The 22401-nt window shown below is 35.7% G+C and overlaps 2 protein-coding genes across 2 annotated transcripts; one reads left to right on the plus strand and one right to left on the minus strand.

Annotated features, from left to right (window-relative positions):
* Positions 1-6031: 6031 nt before the first annotated feature.
* Positions 6032-8615, minus strand: LOC144425849 (uncharacterized). Its single transcript, XM_078115582.1, has 2 exons — positions 7982-8615; positions 6032-7059 (listed from the first exon to the last, which is right to left on the minus strand). The coding sequence occupies exons 1-2, from the start codon at positions 8193-8195 to the stop codon at positions 6032-6034; spliced, it is 1242 nt and encodes a 413-aa protein (XP_077971708.1). The 5' UTR covers positions 8196-8615.
* Positions 8616-12829: 4214 nt separating this feature from the next.
* On the plus strand, positions 12830-21548 carry LOC120346507 (uncharacterized). The gene is made up of 4 exons (XM_078115495.1): positions 12830-13295; positions 16819-16936; positions 19071-19263; positions 20605-21548. Exons 1-4 carry the CDS (start codon positions 12854-12856, stop codon positions 20653-20655), a joined length of 804 nt encoding a protein of 267 aa, XP_077971621.1. The 5' UTR covers positions 12830-12853; the 3' UTR covers positions 20656-21548.
* The last annotated feature ends 853 nt before the right edge of the window (positions 21549-22401 follow it).

Genomic DNA, 22401 nt, shown 5'->3' on the forward strand with positions numbered 1-22401 from the left:
GTGCACGCCTTCCTATACTGTAGAATAAATTGAAATTTATAAGCGCTAAGCTAGAATCTGAGATGCCAAAACTCGAAAATCCTTCGCCGAGGTTATAGTGCTCTTGTGACGTCACAATAGTCCTGCGGTAATCTTGATAATTCATTATGACGAAACAATTGCAAACAAATTTGCATATCATACAAAATCTCTATTTTTATGGGTTTCGGAATTCTTAAATTAAAATCTGAGTTAACAGACAGGTGCGCAGCATTACATGAAAACATATTTTATGAAAAATTCAAAACTGCCAAAAATGACCTACGTAATTCGGTTATTAGCGTGACGATATTTGATCTAGACCAGAAAGCCAATGATATTATATAATTTATCATATGAAACAACCATCCCATCAGCTTTTCTTTTTTGAGATGACTGTGTAGCCGTAACATTTTAATTACCAATCCTTTACAGCAGTCTGAACTTTCACAGAAAGTAAATTTGAGGAATAAGATACCTAAAATGTTGGAAATATTAACAAAAATTATTTAACCATGATGGAAAGAATTCAAACCAGAACTGTGAAGTGCAGCGGTCCCCAAACTTTTTGTTAATATGGCGCCAAAATTAACAGGAAAAAACTCACGGTGCACCAACACGAAAACAAAATGCTGCTTTAGAAAAAATCAATTTTGTGATCGTTATTGTGTACTTTATGCCTTTTAAGGTTTGTAAACATGTAGGCGTAAAGAATAAAGGCAAAATGTCAACTGTTTTTCTCATCTGTGCCTGCTTTTCATTTGAAATGATGAAAAAAATCACACATATATATTCGCCTAAACTCGGTTCAGCAGATAAAATAAACTGAAGTTCACGAAATTGCAGTATGTATTCATATACACAACATTTAAAATAAGAAACAATAAAACATTTATAGTAGATACAATATGCAAAATTTCCAATTATATTTTATTTATGTTTAACACAATCTATTAATTTTCGCGGCTGCTTAGCAACTAGACGCCGCGCACCCTCTGGGAATCGCTAGTATAGTGTGTATAGACTCGGGGGCATCGTATTTTGCAATCATCGTTGCAAACGTACCATTTGCAAAATTGTGACGTCCTCGGATGTCTTTATTTTGTTACTACGACAAACGTGAATTTCTAATTCTGAAATTGGTTATCGAAATTCAAACAAAAGCAATTAAGAACAAATACGATTCAAATACGTAATTTAACGAAGCACTGTTTGGAGTGGTTCGAATTACGATGGTACGTTTTCTTATCAGAGATCAAACGCATGGACGATGCAGCGGAAGCATTTATGATAGGTTGGCAAACAAATTGAGTGGCATCATACAATGATCATACTGTTCTCACAATGAGTAAAGTATAAAGTGACTACTGTTCTTTACTGAATATGACCGATTGTAACTAGGTTTAATGCGAGTTAACAGTATTTTGATAAGAGAGATTATAAATGATATACGCCTTATACGGCATAGGATGAGTTTGCTCAATCCTCTTTTCTCTTGGCTCACAATTTTATTGAAAGTTTTATAATACTGTTTGAATTCACAATATATTTATTATAAATTTTTATTTCAGATATCAAGTATTTGGACCGGAAAGAGGAATAACGCACAAAGAACTGAAGGGCACAATAACCAATATAAAAACACCTAGAAACTTACATTGAACACATTTAATCAAATTCAAATTACGAATTTTTCTTTGAAATATTTTATAGTATTTAAAATAACGCCGTGATGACTTTTTCTCAGGTGTCCTACGCTGCCTTCTCTCATTCCCTCAAACCCGTATATATTTTTTAATTCTTAGTGAAACAAATCGATTCTGTTCATTGCGAAAATTCTTTCCGTGTAACCCATGTCATTCTATTAAAGAGCGAAAGCTCGTCCATTCTCCAGAAGCGCTTAGAATCGCCAATCACGACTCACCATTTGATGGATGCGTCATAGGCGAATGGCAATTTAAAAATATGATAACTTTCAATGAGATAAGAAATTATGTCGACGATACTTGATTAATTTCTGTGGAATGGATTGTTGCTTGTAAACCTCAATCTACATCTGAGTAACGTATTAAATTTTTATTTACATTTTATTCTTGATTAAAACAGTGATTGTGGTGTTTATCTTCAAAGATAGTGAACCGTACAAACAACTTCCGGTAAATATACACACAAATACACAACACATAACTCGAGCAATTCACATCAAGAGTTGAGGTTCTGATGGCACCAAATAAACTGTTTGTTTTGCTACCCACAAAACAAAGACTCTATTTATTTTCAATTTGAGATGAACACATCCAATAAACATGATATGAAATTGGATACAGTGACAACGATAATTGTCATAACGGATGTATACAAAATAAGTAAATCAAGCAGGTACATTTACATGCTAGACTTCCGCGAAAGATCGGACAATGAAGACAGAAGGACACACATTTATATCAAGATCATTGCTCTTTAATCTGAACGCTTCCATGAAGATTGCTTTAGTTTCATTGTGCTGTACTTCTCTTGAATTTCAATTCTGCTAGAAGCAGTACTAAAATAACTAAAAACCTTTTAATTATGATTGCTACAAAAGTTAATTTATTTGTCAAAAAGTTTTGTGTGTTCAAAAACATTTTATAAATTTGATATTAGTTCTGAATCTTGTTGTATCCATTTCCTGTGCCGCAATATTCTCTTTATTCGACCCGAGAGCTAAGAGTAAAAATAACAATAGAAATAAGAGTCATGGCTAAAATTAAAAACCATCGACGATAACGGGACAACTGTACAAATCCGTGCAATTTGTCTGTAATAAAAATAAAATATCGCGTAAGTAGCCTAATGCAATTATTTCACAACGTGATAGGCCTACTCGTGATAAACACTTATACACGCTCGCATCCACAGGACCCAGGCAATGTAGCGAGAGAAGAAAATATCATATATGGAAATAACGTATAGCTGACGGAACGGAAATGACATAATTTGGCGTAAATCAAAACTTGACGATCCAGTCATTACAATATTCGATTACTCCAAAATAATCAACTCACAAATACAACAAGAGGAATGATTCACTCACTTATATCATTTCGTTGTTGATATAATAAATCCCATGATGCATCTGAGATTATTTTACTCCTTGTTTTCAAGAAGTTTTCTCATTAGCATTCCCAAGTAAAAATTGATACAATATTTTGCCAAGGATAAGTTTATATAGAGTATATATGGTAATTTTGTGGGCACTAACTTGTCCAATTGTTCGGCTTTTTAGCTTAAGTTTTCAAACCCGCTACAAAAGCAATTAACGAGAAATGTGTATGTTGTACATTAGGCCGATCAGGGGTCAAACAGATTAAAGGATGGGTCCTTAACTCTTTCAGACCGGAGATAATGAGCCTAAATAGCTGCAAGCTGCCGGATAAATTCCAAAATTTCAAAATATTTAAACACCCACAAAATCCGTAACATCTACCCCATAAACTTAGTGAAAATATCCCTGAGCGCAGAAAATCATTATCTACAATAATCCACCCTCGAGATGGCGACCGAGCGCGTGAGACGTCTTTGGGTAGAGCCCAAACTCAACGTGATTTTGTAAAATAAAAAGTTACGTTTTCGCGGCTTCAAAAAGTGTCGCTCTTACAAAATTACTTGTGCAATATTGGATGGGCGCATACGGTTAATATTTGGTTAGTTTGTAGTTCATGATTGATTCTGCAGAGGCAAACTCGCAGAAACAAATTATTTTGAACCGTATTGGAGAAATTACTGCTTGAACAGGGGCAGAAAACGATTTTTTGGCTTTGAGAAGCAAAAACCGCAGTATTTATCTGAAATTCTCAAGACGCCAATATTCAACTTACAGCTGTGAAAATTCGTCCAATTGAAGATATAAACTAATACTTTTCATAGAAAGTTTCATAAAAATTCTAGTTTCGACCATTCATGAGATATTGATTGTTCAACATGGGGGTGTCGATGCTTTTTGCCGCCAGTGAGAGGCTATGGTATTTCAGTATTTATGATACTGTTGCGGCCGATAAACAACAATGTTGACCCCTGAAGATGTAATAAACAACAATGTTGACCCCTGAAGATGTAGAGTAGGGGTCGGCAAACTTTTGTCGGTCGCGGGCCAAAATTAAGGGTTGCAAGTCATTGGCGGGCCGCATATATTTTTAGTACAAAGTTGAAAACTGAACGGATGGATGTTACTTTTTATAATAAAAACCAAGCAGTGATACAGCTCTCAAATAAATATAGATTTATTTCCTCATTACATTGCATCTCAAAAAGTTCCATTAGAGTATTTTCGGTGCCATTGAACCCTTATCATCAACTTTTCTGCGTTTTGTTGCCATTTTTCTAATTATAATTAAATTATAGGCCCATTAATTTTATGCTTGTTAGATTATAAGATAATTTAGTCTACCCAGATGTAGAGCCTAAGAACCAATCGTGTTGTGCTGCCTACTCCAGGTTTGAAAAAAAATTCAAGATTTCTTCGACGAACCCAGCTCAGAATTATCCCCTCCCCCCTTCTGAATTATCAAAGACAATTGTGTTTCAAGCAAATTTTTTAATATGAACATATAAAGTGACACAGCTTTGGAATACTAACAGTGTAGTGGATGTTTTGAATATGAAGAAACATGGAATGAAAAATTTTTTGAATATGAAAAACATAGAATGAAAAATTATATACACTTGTATGAAACAAAAACATAATGCAGAAAACGTACACCGGAAATAAACTAACAGCTTTCAAATATGAGCAGTGTAAATGATGTATTGAACAGTGTTTTGAATAAGCGGAATTAAAAAAAGGGGGCATACAAAAAACAACACTGCTAAAATATGAGAAATCCAATATATACAAACAGATAACATATGAAAAAACGTAAAATGAAGAAATCTATATGCAAACGCTTTCCTATTTGTCGTATTCCACCATTGTGTGGTACAATTCGAAGCACGGATCGACATGTAAGAACACGATGCAGATGGGGCAATGATATTGAGTCCAATTCCTGTTTTTAGTGCTGGGACCAGCTCCCTCTTCTTTTCTCTTCGATCTATCTTTCTTACTACAAACATGGCAACTTCTTTGAACATGATGTCTTCCAGCACTAGCAGCATTCAATTTTGGAAAGTGGCGCCCGGATAGCCTGATGTGTGACGCAACTTGATGGCTTTGGCTTGTTGTTACAGAATGAGCTTCACAAGTGAGCTTATTGACTATTTCCTCAACATATTCTAGAAGATTCAGTCTCTTCAAATCGTCGTTTGTTTGAGCCGCCATAGTATAAAGTTTGTGAGAGTTCACAACAGTGAGATTAAAAAGATGGAAAAAAAGTTTCTTCCACCATTTTTTGGTTTTTCTCTCAAAACTGTAGTAAGACAACATCTGGTCAGACTTATCAACACCAGCCATGTTGTCATTATAATCCTGAACAACGACAGGCTTCACTTTATCTTTGTATCCCCCAGGCCCACGAACTTGAACTGTTTTGGTGTCGCTTATATGTTTTGTGGAAAGCATAAGTACATCACGCTTGTCTTTCCACTTCAAAACAAGCAGTGAGCCTTTTCTGGAAGAAACTATCCCCCCTTTTTCGAGTTTTTTTTGAATCGTACTTCTTGGTAGGCCACGCCTATCAATTCGGCATGTACCGACCGCGACAGTTTTTTGCCTGTACAACTCAGCAAACAGTTGGGGTGATGTATAGTATCTATCAGTATACACTTCATGTCCGACACCTAGATAATTCCTCATGAGATGCATCACAACCGCATATGTGGTGTTGGACTCCTCACTAACTTTTCCTGTTGCGATCTTGAACCCCAAACAATATCCCGATTCAGATTCACATAGTTCATAAATTTTTATTCCCCATTTTTTTGGCTTCTTCTGCATGTAAGATCGGAATCTTACTCTTCCTTTGAAAGGACATGTTCCTTCGTCCAAACTTAGGGCTTTTCCAGGACTGTATAAACTTTTAAATTTTTCTTCTAAAGATTAGAAACGGAAGAATTTTATGGAGTGGATTATAACCATTTTGGTTGTATGGTACACCCATTGTGTGTTGTCATTGAGGTGGAGAAATGTCAATATGGACAGAAATCTATCTCTTGGCATCAGACTTGAACAAAAACTGGAGGCATACATTGGCTTTTTTGACCAGTAGGTCCTCAGCAGTGGTTTTTTCACAAGTCCCATGACCAATATGATGCCAAGGAAGACTTTTATTTCAGCCACTGTTACTGGTTTCCATTCACTGACATAACTTCGTGGGGTCGCACTATCTCCAATTCTTTGCTTCTCTTGTTCCGCATACAAGTTGGTTTGGGATGTGATGTTATCCCAAAAATCATTATCCAAAAATTGAAATAGAACCGATAATGGAGAGATTGGTCCTTCCAGGTGATGCCGAGACTGACCTGTGAATGGAATAGGTTGTGGAGGATGTTCGGATTCATTTTCATCCCAAACTGAAGATCTTGGGGTAGATGGCAATGGACTTGAAACTGGATGGGTTGGCGTTGTGGCTGGTGATATTTGGATCGGTGAGGTTTGTTGATATTGAGGACTTCTAGACATCCTAGGACGACCACGGCATATTTGGATCGGTGAGGTTTGTTGATATTGAGGACTTCTAGACATCCTAGGACGACCACGGCATATTTGGATCGGTGAGGTTTGTTGATATTGAGGACTTCTAGACATCCTAGGACGACCACGGCGCCATCTTCTCGAAGGGGGCCTTCCTACACGTGGTGTAGTCGTGGATGTTGAAGGAATGTCTGAAGAAGTCTGGATTGTGGGATAATTGGATTGCAGCTGTGGGCTCTGTTGCTGTTCCACATATGCATAGGATGCGGGCCGAATGGGTTGGAGTGTTGTAAACTGACTCAACTCTTCATCTGAGTCCGATGAAAATGGCTGAGCAAATAAATCCAATCCCAAATTTATTGCTGGTCCCATCGAGATTGGGGTGGTGTATACAGATGAAAAAGACGGCTGAACTGAAGGTGAACCTCTTGGCCCTAGAATATAAGTATAAGTTTATTTCAACTACGTAATCAGCAATAGATGATGAAATGATTGATAAAAACAAAATAAATAAAACTTATTATAGAATTGAGAAAGCGAGCAAAACCTCAAGTAAGGTTTAAAGCAGAGGTGGGCACGGTTTTTAAACAAAGAGCCAAAAATTTCGTCTACTTAGGGCAGGGGTTCTCAACCTGGGGTTCACGAGACGATTTCCAGGGGTACTTGGATGGCAGTCGAGTTTTTGCGTGTTTTTTTTTCTTTTAACTAACAAAGGAAAACTAGGTAACCACAAGATGAAAATGCATGCCAATTGAAACTCAGCGTATTTTTTCCTTGATGTAGCGTTGTTGTGATTGTGACGCGACAATGTGAAATGCGCGGCTTTATTAGAATTGATTAGTTGGGTGGAGGATAAGGGGTTCGCTTTGATTGTTTTGTGATTTTGGGGGTTCGCATTGAATGTTTTGTGACTCAGGGGGTACTTAACAGAAAAATGGGTTGAGAACCTCTGACTTAGGGCCATAAAAATGTGACGTAAAAAGTTACATTTTATTAACGATATTTATAGTATTACAAAGCAAAGGAGGAAAGCAATAAGTTCTGGCCAAACTCGAATTAGGGGCAATCGTCAGCAAATTCCTTGAGTTATATTAGCTAAAACATCAAAATTTGATTTCAGATTGGTTGTGGCAGCAGCATTAGGCGGCAAGATTGAATTACCCAACGGGCCGAATTTGGCCCGCGGGCCGTACTTTGCCCGTGTCTGGTTTAAACATCAAGTTCTAACTCTTATTATAGTCTCAATTTTGAAAAATAGATAAAATTACTATATATATGCCATCCGGCTGTGTTGGGTCAGGGTACAAATTTTAGGTTGGAATTGATTGATAAAAGAAGTATTATGTTTTCACTCACCCAGAAGGTCATCATAAATATAATGAGATTCCTCGTCTTCACTTGAAGTATCTTCCACGCCCTCACTCCCACTGTTAATTTCTGCTTCATATTTCTGAAACTCTTCCTCCATTTTAATACAACAGATTTGGTACAACAGATATATTTTTATGCGACTAACCTTGCTCAAAGCAGAAAGAAGTAACAAAGTATTGATTAGAGAAAATGCCCTCATCAGCAGGTCGTAAAGCGCTTGATGCCCGCAGTGTTCCCAATAAAACCCTGTCTAAAGAATTCGCAAAATAAATGAATCGAACTTGCGTGAATCAGATACACCAATCGTTAATTATATTATATTGACCAAAATTGAAGATTATAAAATTATTTTGTCCTCGAGATATGCGTTATTTCAATTTTTGTGATAACAATGGGAACACTAGTTTTTATAAGCCGATTCTACGTTCTTCTTTCTTTCCTGATTTTTTTTCTATTTCTTTATTATCACAAAGAGAGCAGCGTTTATTTACCGCATTGCACAACACGTCGTAAGCGTATTTCTTCAACATTGCACAACACGAAGTGAACTACACCCAGCTGTGCGTTTTTCAAGATAATCAAAAAGTGTTCTATTTCTTTATTATCACAGAGAGAGCAGCGTTTATCTACCGCATTGCACAACACGTCGTAAACATATTTCTTCAACATTGCACAACACGAAGTAAACTACACTCAGCTGTGCGTTTTTCAAGATAATCACAAAGTGCTCCCCAATGGTATAATTTTGACGTAATCATTACGTCATACTCTCAAAATTAAATATGGTATTTTCTACAATATGCCACCATAACCAAAATGTAATAGTATCAGTCATTCACATCTAAATTATAATCACAATTGCCTTTAATCTGATAGTCATAGGTCGAGGGGAACACAAAAATCCGACATCGCATGTTCACCCATGCCTGGGCCAAGTGTAACTGGAGGAATTGTCGGCAATTTCGTGTCGGTCAACTAAGCATACCACATTTATTCATATATCACCCCGTAGATAAATCACACATTCCGTAATTTTTTATTTGTAATATCAAGGGGTCAGTTACCAAATGAAGGATGGCATTACTAACGCTATTAATCACATATAATTAGGCGTGAATATTATGCCTCCTAATCATTCGTTTAATTCTTGTAACATGTATGTAATACCTATTTTTTGTTTAAAAAACAATTAGCATGTGTTACGATTTGCAATAAATAACGCACTGATTAACTATATCGGCGTCACGTTTAGAGACATCAGCTTCATGCCTTGTAATTTTGAGTTATTAATATCTCCAGTATACACCCCTTCTCCAAGAGTAATATACCCATTTGGTAGACAATACCAAATCGGCCAGTTTTCGGATCTACGAATCCCAAATAGCTAAGTACGTATACTTGGTTTGCGCCTAAAGCTTTTGAGCAAATGTGTAACACATAAAAATGTCATACTCCACACAACATGTAATTTGTTTAGTTACGCGAAAATGCATTTCGAACTTATAAACAACATATAGCAGGTGTAATTGTGTATTAGAGGAACATATCGCCTATTGTCGTCTTCGTAACAAATACAAATTACCAACTGTTTACATTAATTCAAATAAATCACGATAACGTTTCCTAGGCAAATATAATTTGTTGTGTGACAAATTGAACAATATCTCGTGTTTATCATGGTATAATAGATAACGATTTTCAATTATGGATACTATTTCTATATATTCTTACATAAGACAAGAGAAATTCGTAAAACATCTGTTTATAATCTGTATGGTGTTTGAAAGTCGCCTCGAAAAAGAATACGCACAGCAGTTCGGTGTACGATTAGGTTGATCAGCGGAATGACCATAGCTTGAACTAGAGATCTCTGGACTGATCCCGTTTAGTATAGTTTGGAGAAAGAAAAAAGAAATATGCCGCCCTATGGAAACAGCTGAACAATTCCCATCATATTCGAATACAAAAAAAAATCTTATTATGCAATTATGGGCACTTGACTGTCCGTCCTATAACAAGTGTTATTATTTGTTATCATTTGTCACTATTAACTAAGCAATTCAATCATTTATTAGGGACTAAGAAAATCTTGGAAAAAATACTTACAGAAGACAAACCGGTCTGCGGTTCGCGTATAGTCTCATCTGGACCAGTAATAATAACTGGTCCAAATTTAATATCCTTGACATCAAAATTCAGAACGGAATTGAAATTTTTATGAATCTTTGCTATTATTAACATTTTAACTTATACAGGTATTCCATCGGTAAAACTATAAACATATGAGTATTCTTAGAGTGGATGCATATACAGGGTGGACCAAAAAAATGTTACCATATTTTTTTTAATTCATGAATGTGAAAAATGGTAACATTTTTTGACCCACCCTGTAAATGATCGCGGAAACTGATGTGAACAGTCGCGATTTCCAAACACAGTATCTTGTTTTCTATGGGAATGATAACACTTATGGATTTTTTATGATACGTCCAATATATTGAATAGAATTTAATACGGAAAAGATTTAAATAATTCACTGCTTGAATTCTTTATGTGTTTTTAAGATCATCTTCGATGAATTTAAAGTATTACAAACTTGTTTCTTAACAATTTTCAAGAAACCTATTAAGTGAATTTATAATATTTTTGAAACTAAATTAAACTATCAGGAAGTGGCACTTGACCTTGAATTTTATGAAGTATATACGCATTTGCTATCATACAATGTTCACCTTAGAACAAGTTATGCATTTTGGTATCAAATAACCATTTGTTTAGAATAAAATAGAAAAATAAAACAGTCAAAGGCTTTACATAATGACGAAAAAGAATTTTGTTTTCAATTCCACTTGGCGGCCACACGTACACTCGCATAAACATAAACATTGAATCATTACTGATGGACGAAGTACGACCTCGGATGTTTGGAAGTGAAGCGATTCAAAATGCTTTACAAAAACGAGGGCGTACGTGAGTGTATCTCAATTCATTTTAGACATAACAGCTGGCGTGCTTTGTTGTAAAACCTTAGTCCTAACAATATGAAAGTAATTTACAGTCTGATTGTCAGAGACAGTCCAACAAATTGGGATTAGTTCTAAGTTACAACTCATTGAAAATACCCTAACATTCCTCAAGCTAATTTTTATTCATGAGGGCCGAAGATCAAAATATCAATAGCCGAACAAGTACGAACGGTCAAGGTTCATGGTTTATTTCAAAACTTTTTTGTTTGAAACTAAATATTTTCATTATTTTCATTTGAAAATCAATGCGGCGGAAAGCAGGGGTTAAAATAATATCGCCTTTGTGAAAATCAGCGACACGGATTTTCGACAAATTTAAAACATGTCGGAAATTGCGCTGTCGTTTTGACATATTTTCGAACTGACAATACCACGAAAATATTATGTAAGTTTACGCAAATCGCTGATAAAAATACCTCCAACTCATATATATGTCATGCAGGTGGTCTTAACACACTTATAAATATGTTTGTGATAAGGTATATTATCCCAGAAAATGTTTTGTATTAGACCATCCTACATTCGATTTACACCTAATTAGGAATATAAAAGGTCGTCAACATCCGTCATATTTGCGTCAGGTTAGCCATTTCAGACTCGGATTAGTGGTTCGACGAATTAAATCCATTCTGTTGTCCATAATATTGCTCAAAATAGGGTTTTCTCTCACGGTTGTGAGCTATAAAAATAGCCTATTTCCGAATTAATGTTGAACGCCACATGTTCCCAATTTAGCAAAAAATCCTTTGACCCACGTCACCCTTAACAAAAGAATGTCAAAAAGTAGATTTGTTTCATTCATCCACCCCGTTATTTGGATTAATCAATCCACGAGCCGTGAAACTATGTCATTCGAGGGTTTAATGAAAAATCGTGAGTCACGGACGTCGATGCAACGAGTACAATTTCATCGTCTAATAGCGGTCGAAATACGGCTGACATTATTCTTATCGCCGAGCTAAAAAAAATACACGTAAATCAGCCATTTTTTCTGTAAAAATATTATCCACGACGGAAAAAAATCTCAAATATTTCTCAAAAAAAATAATAATGACGTCAAACAAGGCGATGGGTTTAAAAGAGCCATTGATGTCAGGCAAAAATCACTTGCACATATTGTGAGTCTTTGGATGACATGAAAGATGGAACCAATACCCATCAACGCATGTCCTTGAGTACTTTTGCTAGAGAAAATTATTCGACAATCAGACTAAAACAAGCCTTTTCAAAATTTATTGTATCCAGTATTTACTAATGAACTAGTGACAAATTTGCTTTATACAAACCACGTTTAAAGTGATCTAATACAGAGTCAGAGATGCTTAGTGCAATTACCACAACTGCTTAGTTTTCATCACTCTGATGTAAAGTGGAGTGTAAAAATGTGTATACCGACATAACAAATAATTCGATCCTGAATGGGACGAGTTGTAGTCAAACGCTCGAACTCTCACGTTCGTCACCACACCATAGAAAAAACACTAAATTTCAAAGTGCTCGCCCGATAAAAGTACAACATTTGTTGTTGACTCGGTTCCGGTGATAATAAATTATCATTATCTGTAAAAAGTACACAAATCAAGTAGGTTGGCCTGTGCGTTAAATATTTTAGATTCATTTTTTACTGTTTCACGCAATGCTGGTGCTATTCAGTGAACACGAGACAGATCAAGTTTAGTAGAAATTAAAAAAGCGAGAATTTTGATATTTTTTAAGAAAAGGGAAATATTGGCAGACGTGTTATTAGACTGAGATGCATAATTATTTGATGCCAGTAATAACGAATGCTTTTTTGCTTTCAGATTTATATTTAACAAAAACAAGAAAAAGGATGAATTTTCGAGCATTATTCATGATTTTTATTATGCTTTCCACCAATTTTAAAGAATTAGTAGAATCCAAGCGAGGAAAAAGAGGAGATGGGAAGGGAGGCAGGAAAGGTCGACAAGTGCTTGTTGAGCCCGTAATGAATGAAAACACGCTTCGTTGTCCGTCGTGTGAAAAACTTCATTGCCCCAAACGAAATCCCAAAAAACTTAACTGCAAAGGCGGAATTACAACAGACGTATGTGGATGTTGCCCACGTTGCGCAAAACTAGATGGAGAATCATGTGGGGGACAACACGAATATCTTGGAAAATGTGACCGCGGTTTGCTTTGTGAACCCGAACCCCTCACCCCACATATTACTATGAGGACGTCTGCGCCGAGTATAGAAATGTCATCAACAACAACTACAATGAAAGATGGATGGAAAGGAAGATGCAGAGCAAGTAAATATTAATAATATTCATTAATTTAATAATTATTCATTTATGGCTGTATATTAAATTAAACAAAAAAATTGATTTTAAAATATATCCGAGATATCACAGCGTAAAGTTAAATTTTAGTTATTATTTGTTCGGCTCATTTTAATTTTTAACCCGCGTTAATTTTTTCGCGTTTCGAATATTTTTTTTAGTTTGTAGCTCTCGTCTAAAAACGATATTTTACGTAATTTCGTGATTTTGAACCACTTTATTTTGCCACTTATTTTATTAGTTTCACGGGAAGCATGTGGCTTGATTTATGTCCCAAACTAGATCCACGACCATGTTTGTTAAAATATTGCTACGCATTACAAAATAATGAATACGGGAGACAGACTATACCGTTTGTAAAAGAAAATGCTCAAAGATAAATCAATTATATTGAAGACAATTTTAGTCGTCTGTGTTATTTTCGCGAAAGATCACATGTTGTTTTGAGAGAATTTTGTTGACATTTGGCTTCAGAGAATCCAGTAGCACCTGGCAAATAGACCACAAGTAAATGACCACAAAATATCTTGCGTGGAAAAAGTTCAACCACTATTAGTTTACACTGTAAATTGAGTGCGTTTCTGCCCTACCTACATGAAGGCAATTTTAATGACTCGCTCGACAAAAATGGTCCCAAAACGCGTCCGGAATTTGTGTTTGTACAAATTTTATCGATGTTTAGGCAATATATATTAACGACATAACCAGATTTAGCACAGGTACCCATTGGGGTGCTACGTGTGTTGGATTACCCTTTTATATTTAACTTTGACCCGATTAGTTGTTTTACACAAAATCTTGTCCAAATTTAGGTATGAAGCCGAATCGGTTGATGGGCCAACAATATTCTAAAACGAACACTAAAAACAGCTAATCTACCTGCCATAATTCAAGTACGGTTTCCCGACACTATCCACACCCTAAATTTGATAGATTACCCCACAAAAATCACATACCCTGGCAGATTAAAAATTGTCAAGTTATATGGCATTTTAAAGTATATGTATAAACAGCCGCCTACCTCAAATACACGTATGATAATATCTTGATAAATCACGAATGGGGCAGAGTTGAAAGAAATTCACAAGGCGGTGGAAAAATAATAAGCAAAGTGGGTGGGAGATACTGGCACGCAAGAAGTTAATTTCCCCTCGTTAATTAATTAATTTTGAAGTTGTTATTTTCGACCTAAATATTTGGTATGCGCCCATAAAAACGCAAAAAACTGCTACCCTTTAATTCAGTATATTCGACATTTTAATATGTTTAAGAAAAATAATTTAGGGAAAGTATTTACTGTTATATTTCATACATTTTTATAAATGACCGAAATTGTAATAAAATTCGAAACTCCGTGTACGCAACAAACAAATATCTGACTCTAACTTGCAGTTTATCCAATATCCGATTAAAATCTGATTTACCTCAAATTACCGCCCGATGGTTACCGTTTATGGAGGGTGTGGCGTCCATGCATCAGTATGCAAGCGGATTATGAGGGGTGCATCAAGTGTCTAACCCAAAACAACAACGATCAATTTGTTAGATAAATAAGTAATTCATCACCAGATCAAGGATAAAACTAACCACACGAAACTTTACGCAGCACGCCATCTGGGTGTAAGGAGAGGAATTCGTGCATTATTTAAAATTGAGCGTGTAACCCGACAGTACAGTAATACCATTTTAAATTACCCCAAGGTAGTTTGTTTTTAGATACAGACTCCGCTTCGGACGCGAAAAGTTAGTTACTCTGATGCCAAATTAGACCCGATCCGAAATAGATCAATGGTACGTTTGGCACATTTGCTAGTGTGCCTAATCTGTTCTACAAAACTTGATGACTTAGACTTAGATTATGGTTCCGAACTAATTTTTCGTCTGATCATGTCGAAACACTCAAGCCAGCACCCGATTGCACATAAAACTGTTGTATAAACGGACTTTCGCTTGAAAGGTTATTAAAAATTTCAAACTGCTTTCCATCTGCATTTCGATCCTTCACTCAAAATTGACCACAACAAATTTATAACATTTTTATAAAATCATAAACGCTTTTTTATATAATCACTAAGATCAAAATATGGATTTTCGGAATAAAAACATTCAAATATTTCATCAAGTTCAATATTTTAGCAATTTGAAATAAACCTGATGTGTAATGTACACTCGGATTTCCAAAAACCGCGTATGAAGTGGTATGGACTTGGTCTAATTATCCTCGTTTACACAAACACAAAATCATGTTTACAGTAAACAGTTTGGGCGTGTGCAAGATCAAGTTAAGAAAAATACCCGCTAGTTGGCTGCATTCGGAAATTTATAAAAGAATTCTGTATCAGTATCGGCCCGCATGGTGTTAACCCTTTTTATGCTACACTTTTACAAGTATCAAAAATGTTCGTGCATGATTATCGCGCATTTGTTGTGTATATTTTTACTGGAAGACGGGAGGGTTCATTTAACTTCAAAGCAAGATAGGCGAGATTTTAATTTTGGTTCTGGTTTTCAATATGGGAGCGGTTATAATAACTGACCCCATATAGACCCCGAGAGATAAACAAACGAAAACTCAAGCCAGAATTACCCATACATTATATTCCGAAATATAGTATGCTTACTTTTACGATCAATGCTTCACACGACTCTTGTGGCGACCGGTAGGTTATTTACCTTGGATTGGTGGGCGGGTCAAATCTATCGGATTAATTCAAATTGTATGTCGTTTAACTTCCTTCATTTGGATAAAAAGAAAAAAATACGCCAAATTTCATGGCATGAATGTATGAATCTTGAAATGGTCAACAACATAAGAGGGGACGTAAGATAATCGTCATGATTAATGTTACTTTTCTCTCTCCATCAAACGCAAATTGGAACCTTACGTTTACTTAACACTCAATTCAAATGATTTGGCTTCCTGGGAGGTTGTAAAATAATTTATATAATGATAAAAACTGTTTAGCTTCATCAAAATTTTGCAGTAAGCGCACAAAAGACATTTTTGGTCTTGCATTACATAAACACTGTTAAAAAATCACCGAAAACATCGAACTTTTGAAAGTGTGATGCCAGAATTTTGAAACTGTTGCATCATCCATTCACCAATAACGTCACTATTTTATACGGATCTCGTAACTCATAACAGTAGAGAAAAGAAAAGTATTTAGTACACTCATCAATCATAACGAGGAAGTAAATTCCGAAAAAGCACATTGCATTCATCGGCCATTGATAAGATTACGACAACGGACGCAGACAAAACTGATAGATTCACCAAATGGCTAATTCTCGGGCGTACCCACAAATAACATTAAATTGAATATCAAAATATTTTACTTATTAAAAAATCAATGTTCCTCTAATTTTGCCTGAATAATTTCCAAAATTTGTGCCCATATCTGAATAAGTTTTGAAATCGTTGCCGTTAGTGGTTACGAGTTAAATCAAATTACTGTAGTTTAAATTAAGTTTCTTCCTATTATTATTTCAGTGGATAAAGTAACGGTAGACACTGATCCAAGAGAAGGGTTACCAAAATCAGAATCGTGTCAACCGGAATGCTCGGCAGATTTTTGTTTGGAGAATCCAAAGGCAATCTGTTCTGCCAGGTAAATGAAGTGATTTCTTTTTTGCAGTTGATACGTTGTAATATCGCCTAGTTATTTTTGTGAGAATTTGCGCCGAATTCAGAATTGAAGATATTACCTTCTAAATAGAGTCACAAGTGACCTCTTATATGCTCAGAGCAATGAGTAATTTATGTTAGGCACCATGTCCATAAGCAAACACTGATAACTTGCAATAACTTATTGGAAGGTCATTGGTTCAAAATTGTTTTGTCGTTGCTGCATTTGGCCCACGGTGAGTAACATTACGTGCGCCGTGGAACAGCAGCGTGAAATCGTACTTCGAACACTTTTTTGCTTTTCATTTTCCTGTGCTACGCTACTCTTGTTGCATAATTATATAAAAACAAACTAGGTTATTTATTATGCGGCGAACTATATTATATTTGAAAAATTGACTGATTTGACCATCGCGTGTCGCCATCGCTAAACAGATTGATCCGTGCCAGGTGTGTTTTTCATCCAAAGTGTACTCAGCGTTTGACGTCTTGTGAAATCAAAGTCAAATTAATCTCGATCGTTTAATATTGATGCTCGTTCGGGATAGTTCTACGCGTACATGTATTCATGCCTGGTATACCGGAGGCGTAGAGTGTTGAGTGTAAGCCTTTTATCGCTTCCGCAATTGCCATCAAAGCAGTTGTCACTCGCGAATGATTCAAAGGACGAGTAAACACGCGTTGGTCCTCTAAAGCAAATCCAAGCCATTCCCACACCACTAAATACACTGTCACACAACCAGAAATTTGACTCTTATTTTACAGTAAGTATGGAAAAGTAACTTTATAGTTTCGTTGTACTGAGTAATCATTGGCGCATTGGATATATATTCTGATTCGGCATGTTGTTAATTACCATAAATTCCAATAATATTGCGATTTTTTAGATTGTTTGTTAACCCTCTTTATACCGGAGTACTTGGAAACAATCGTAGAATAAAAAAATCCGTGACTGCGTCAATATGGGAATCCATCTGAAGTAATGTCCTTAAAACACTTATCAATCTGACAATCGCGTGCTTATGAAGCTTTTGTCCCATCTAGATGTTTTAATATAAAGTGTCTGGAGGTTTTGATCTATAGCCCGTGAAAACGGAAACAATCAAATCTGGTGACAAACGAATGGGGATAACAAGTTAATTTAGATTTGTAGAAGTAGAAGACTAATATACACTTATGAATTGGTTCTAGGCATCAGAACATTGCGATATTTTCATTTTAAATGTCTCATTTTCTCCATGCTATGTAACATTCCTCAATTTCAAAAGACTAAACTTTTAAACAAACGATACCGATTAAACAATATGTTTGCAATTCTGGCAGTGTCAAATTTGTCAAAGAGGGCCATTGTTAATGACGTATATTTGCTAGAACAAGCCGAATTTTAAATAGGTGCGAAAACTCCAAAGCAAAAGTATTATTCTCCTTGTCAGCATTAGTATTCATAACCTGTTTCTCGAAAGAAAAAAAATTTTGGATGATAAATCAAACTATCAAGGATTCCCATACAAAGAAATTTTTGGCGCTCGATTTTTTATAATGTAACATCTTTGTTATATATATTATTATTATAGAGGTGACTCGGTCATTTTCTGGAAAATAAATGGAACAAGGCATTCCAATCAACAACTCTTTAGAAACAATTCAACTGAGATAGGAAAATTATATTTGTGACCAACCTTACTTTAATTGGAAAACAAACCCCAATCTCTATTTCAACGTGTAATCTTGTCAGGAATATTCCCGGCATATAATTTATGAGTAGACAAATGAGAATTGTTTGCCAACAATGATAATTCACCGGAAATAATACACAGCTCGCACCTTTTTACCAAAGATGCCGATGTGGACAATTATGTTGACGAGTGTATTCAGCATGATAATGCTGTCATTTACGGTTGTCGTAAAATAAATCTCAGTCAGTCGTAATGTGACAACTCCTATCAACTACAGAGTAACTTTGGGACGGTTAGTTATGTAATGCTACTGCCGTTCAATCCCCACCCTCGGGTTCAATGCACTCTTGATGTTTGGTTTTTATCTTTGTTCAAACCATCTTAAACAAAATGGCGTGAACGACGAACAAACTCTAAACCTGCTTCCCTGTTTTCTCACAGGAACGCCCTGATTGAAAGTCAGGATTGTCAAGGAGATTGTCAACACACAGCCTGCAGTGCATGCTTTTTTCAAGAAGAACCACCTTGCCCAAAGTGTGGAACAAATGACTTTTCGTGTATAAAAAAATTTGCCAAGTGTACAAAGAAAAAAACAACCTGTAAAAGAAATAAATTTCCGTGCAAAAAACAAAAGGTAAAAAAATTCATCTGATATTGATTTTTAATTAGTATGTTTGATTGATCACATACAGTAACTGGCAACTTCCTTAAAAAGATTGACTTTTCATGGGTTATTAATTACCAATACTTAACTTTTTAAAACCCGCGGTTGGATAATCGTCAAAAATGTTAGCTGAGACTTTCGCATTTACGAAAACAAGTCATCAAGGTTGAACCACAGGTGTTTGAGGATCAGTCACCCGGACAGACCCATTCCTCAAGTACCGCGTGTTATTATTATTCTCCGGGGAGTTCTAGACGCACCAGCACGGGCAAAACATAAACTTGATCGTTTCTGAACTTTGTATTATTTGTAATATGATCATTGTAATAACCTCATCAAAGTCTAACACATGACATAATCATAACATTAAGTTCTTTGAGTTTGCCAAGTTTCAGCGCACAAAGTGATATGTTGTGATTCAACGAGCATTTTTCAACTAATAAATAATGATAGAAGTACGCCTACCGAAAGGTTTGGCGCTCCAGAAGTGTATGTACCAATATGGCGGTAACTAATTTGTTCGCCTACTTTACATCAAGTTTTGTAACGGGTCTGAAACCTATGGACATTGAGATATTCACTTGGCTAACACAGACAGGCCCGAACTCGTAATAGAAATGAAATATTCTTAGTTCAACCGGAAAGCTTAACGAAAAATCGGAATAAAATTATGGTCTAACCCTAATCCCCGGTAGGCTACATATATATACTACGGGAGTACCAAAGGGTGTAAATTGGTAACATGCAGAGTAACGAGAACTGTGTATACATTATATTGGACACGTCAGTGGACATAACGATCGTTTTGCATTTTATGCTGGCACTCTTCTTCTTCTTGTCCTTCGACACGTTTCTAAAAAGTCGCTTTTCTCTTTGATTACTGGACCAACCAAAATTTTTCAGTGCTTGAAGATTAAATTTTTCGCTAGAAGGCTATTATTTTCATTTATTTCAAATATTCCGGTGAGCTGCATGAGATTCGTTTTTTGACTGTGCTATGACGTCAATCGAATTCACCACTAGATAGCGCTACATGTCCATATATTTGAGCGTAGCTCTCTTGTTTTTTATTATCAAGTGTCAATATAACGTTAATATTTATTTCATACAGTGAAAAATCGAAATTACTATATTCAGCAAATCTTTTTCATTGGCTATTCCAACCTTTTAAGCTCCAATCCCTATTTATCTTCATTCCCATTGACTGAGTTTTTGTGAATTTTATTCAAGTCAAACAAAGGTGTATCCATTTATTCAATGAAAGCTCCCTCCCAATTCCAGCTATTCAACTTGTTTTCGTACTATTTACAGAAAGCCCAAGAAGGGAAATTCTTATGCTGGGTTCCGAAGTGTCTGGTATGAATATAAAGAACATTCTGAAATGGCTGCTGAATTAGGATGGAGATAAGAAAGACCGTGGACTTGGTGCTATGCAAAAACGAATCTGCTAACTCTTTTGTGAATAAAGATTCAGATAATTTATTTCTATCATGCAAGAATTAACACAAAATTTAAAGCACGAAAAATTGACAAACGTGTATAATGACAATCGTAAAAAATTAAATATACACATCAGAATTCATACAAGTGAGAGATTCATAGCAATAGATAAGGAGTCGCGAAAGACTGTGACAGTCATCGAGTCAGCGACACCTGTGGGCTGAAATTATACGCGTTACAACATGTTTCAAGGATCCTAGGGTAGCGGATGTAGAGAATAAACTCACTTTACACATCCAAATACTAGAATTGATAAATCATAGAAATGAATAAAACAAAATGAGACTCAACGAGTCTGACCGTGTAAAAACACTTGGAAATCACCGCAAGAACATGGAAAAGCCCCTCGAGACATTATCTTAATGCCATACTGTCATATACAAATATATATTATATACACATAGGAAATTTCAGTAAATTGACTATATACTGTACTTACGTTGCGGCATTTGCTCCACAATCTTGGCATATGCATGCTTGCTTTTTGACCAAACTGACGATTGACAAAAACAGTTGTTACTTTTTATTTTCTAGCTCAAACTAAAATTGTGACGGCTATAGTTGTATTCAGCAGCTATTTAAACTGAAAATATAACACAAATGACCTATTGATGAAGACGCTGGGCGTCCATCATCTGAATTTGATTAACTCGTTATTTTTGTGCCAACTTTCAATTATATTTCATTGTGCCATACTTTTATATTTGCGCTTGCTTGTTTCTATTGTCGATTACCAAATATGATAATAAATTATTACTCAATATTATGTACGCTTTTCTGTATCTGTAATTTGTTTTAGACTCTAAAGAGTCTAGGAATGTGTGTTAAATATTGCGAAAAAACAGTTGGAAAATGTTGTAGTACGATTCATCTTTGGTCGAATCCGACGTAAAATATCGAACCGAAGGATAAGAAACTCAATACCACGCGGTCTTCTGATACCCTCACTATCGGCGGCACCTATCAGATATTTCATTATGCCAGTATTTTCTTCTAAATCTACACATCGAAGTGGCTAGCGCAGAATTCGTAATGGGGTAGGATACTTTATAATGATGTGTCAGATGAAACATTTTTCCTGATTTGACATCTTTAGATAGTCGAGATCAAACTTGACATAAGCGTGGTGCGCTACTTCAAGCAGGTAGGGATAATGTTACAGTTCATATGAGATTAATTACCAAATACACGACCGAGACAGCGATCGGAAATCGCCGACTCATCGATCTTCCGCAAAAAAATTTAATTAATAACTAGTTAATTATACGACATGATTCATCCAAAATCTATCCATCCATAGGCTTCTGGTCCGAAATATGGTGAATGCACATGCAAAATTTGAAGCAGATTCAACCTCGCTTTCGAGAGATAACGCTTAACATACGAAAGTGTCTAACAGATAGACAGACAAAAACCCATCAACATACTTACCGATCAAGATCGATAAGTAACTATTATATCGGTCGGAGACCGAAGACTTATCGATCGAAAGTTAGGGAATCCCCCAAAACAGAAACTGCGGTTTCGATTCATTCACTCTGGCTCTATAGTGACACCGCGTGTCCCATCACTAATTAATTGATAACTCGCTAATTATACGACATAATT

This window comes from Styela clava, chromosome 8, assembly GCF_964204865.1.
Source record: "Styela clava chromosome 8, kaStyClav1.hap1.2, whole genome shotgun sequence".
Lineage (NCBI taxonomy): Eukaryota > Metazoa > Chordata > Ascidiacea > Stolidobranchia > Styelidae > Styela > Styela clava.

Coding starts and splice junctions, on each gene's coding strand:
- LOC144425849 (XM_078115582.1), bottom strand. CDS start 8,195: ATGAGGGCATTTTCTCTAATCAATACTTTGTTACTTCTTTCTGCTTTG. Junction 7,060..7,981: donor TATTTATGATGACCTTCTGG/GTGAGTGAAAAC, acceptor CTTATATTCTAG/GGCCAAGAGGTTCACCTTCA.
- LOC120346507 (XM_078115495.1), top strand. CDS start 12,854: ATGAATTTTCGAGCATTATTCATGATTTTTATTATGCTTTCCACCAAT. Junction 13,296..16,818: donor GAAAGGAAGATGCAGAGCAA/GTAAATATTAAT, acceptor TTATTATTTCAG/TGGATAAAGTAACGGTAGAC. Junction 19,264..20,604: donor TTCCGTGCAAAAAACAAAAG/GTAAAAAAATTC, acceptor TACTATTTACAG/AAAGCCCAAGAAGGGAAATT.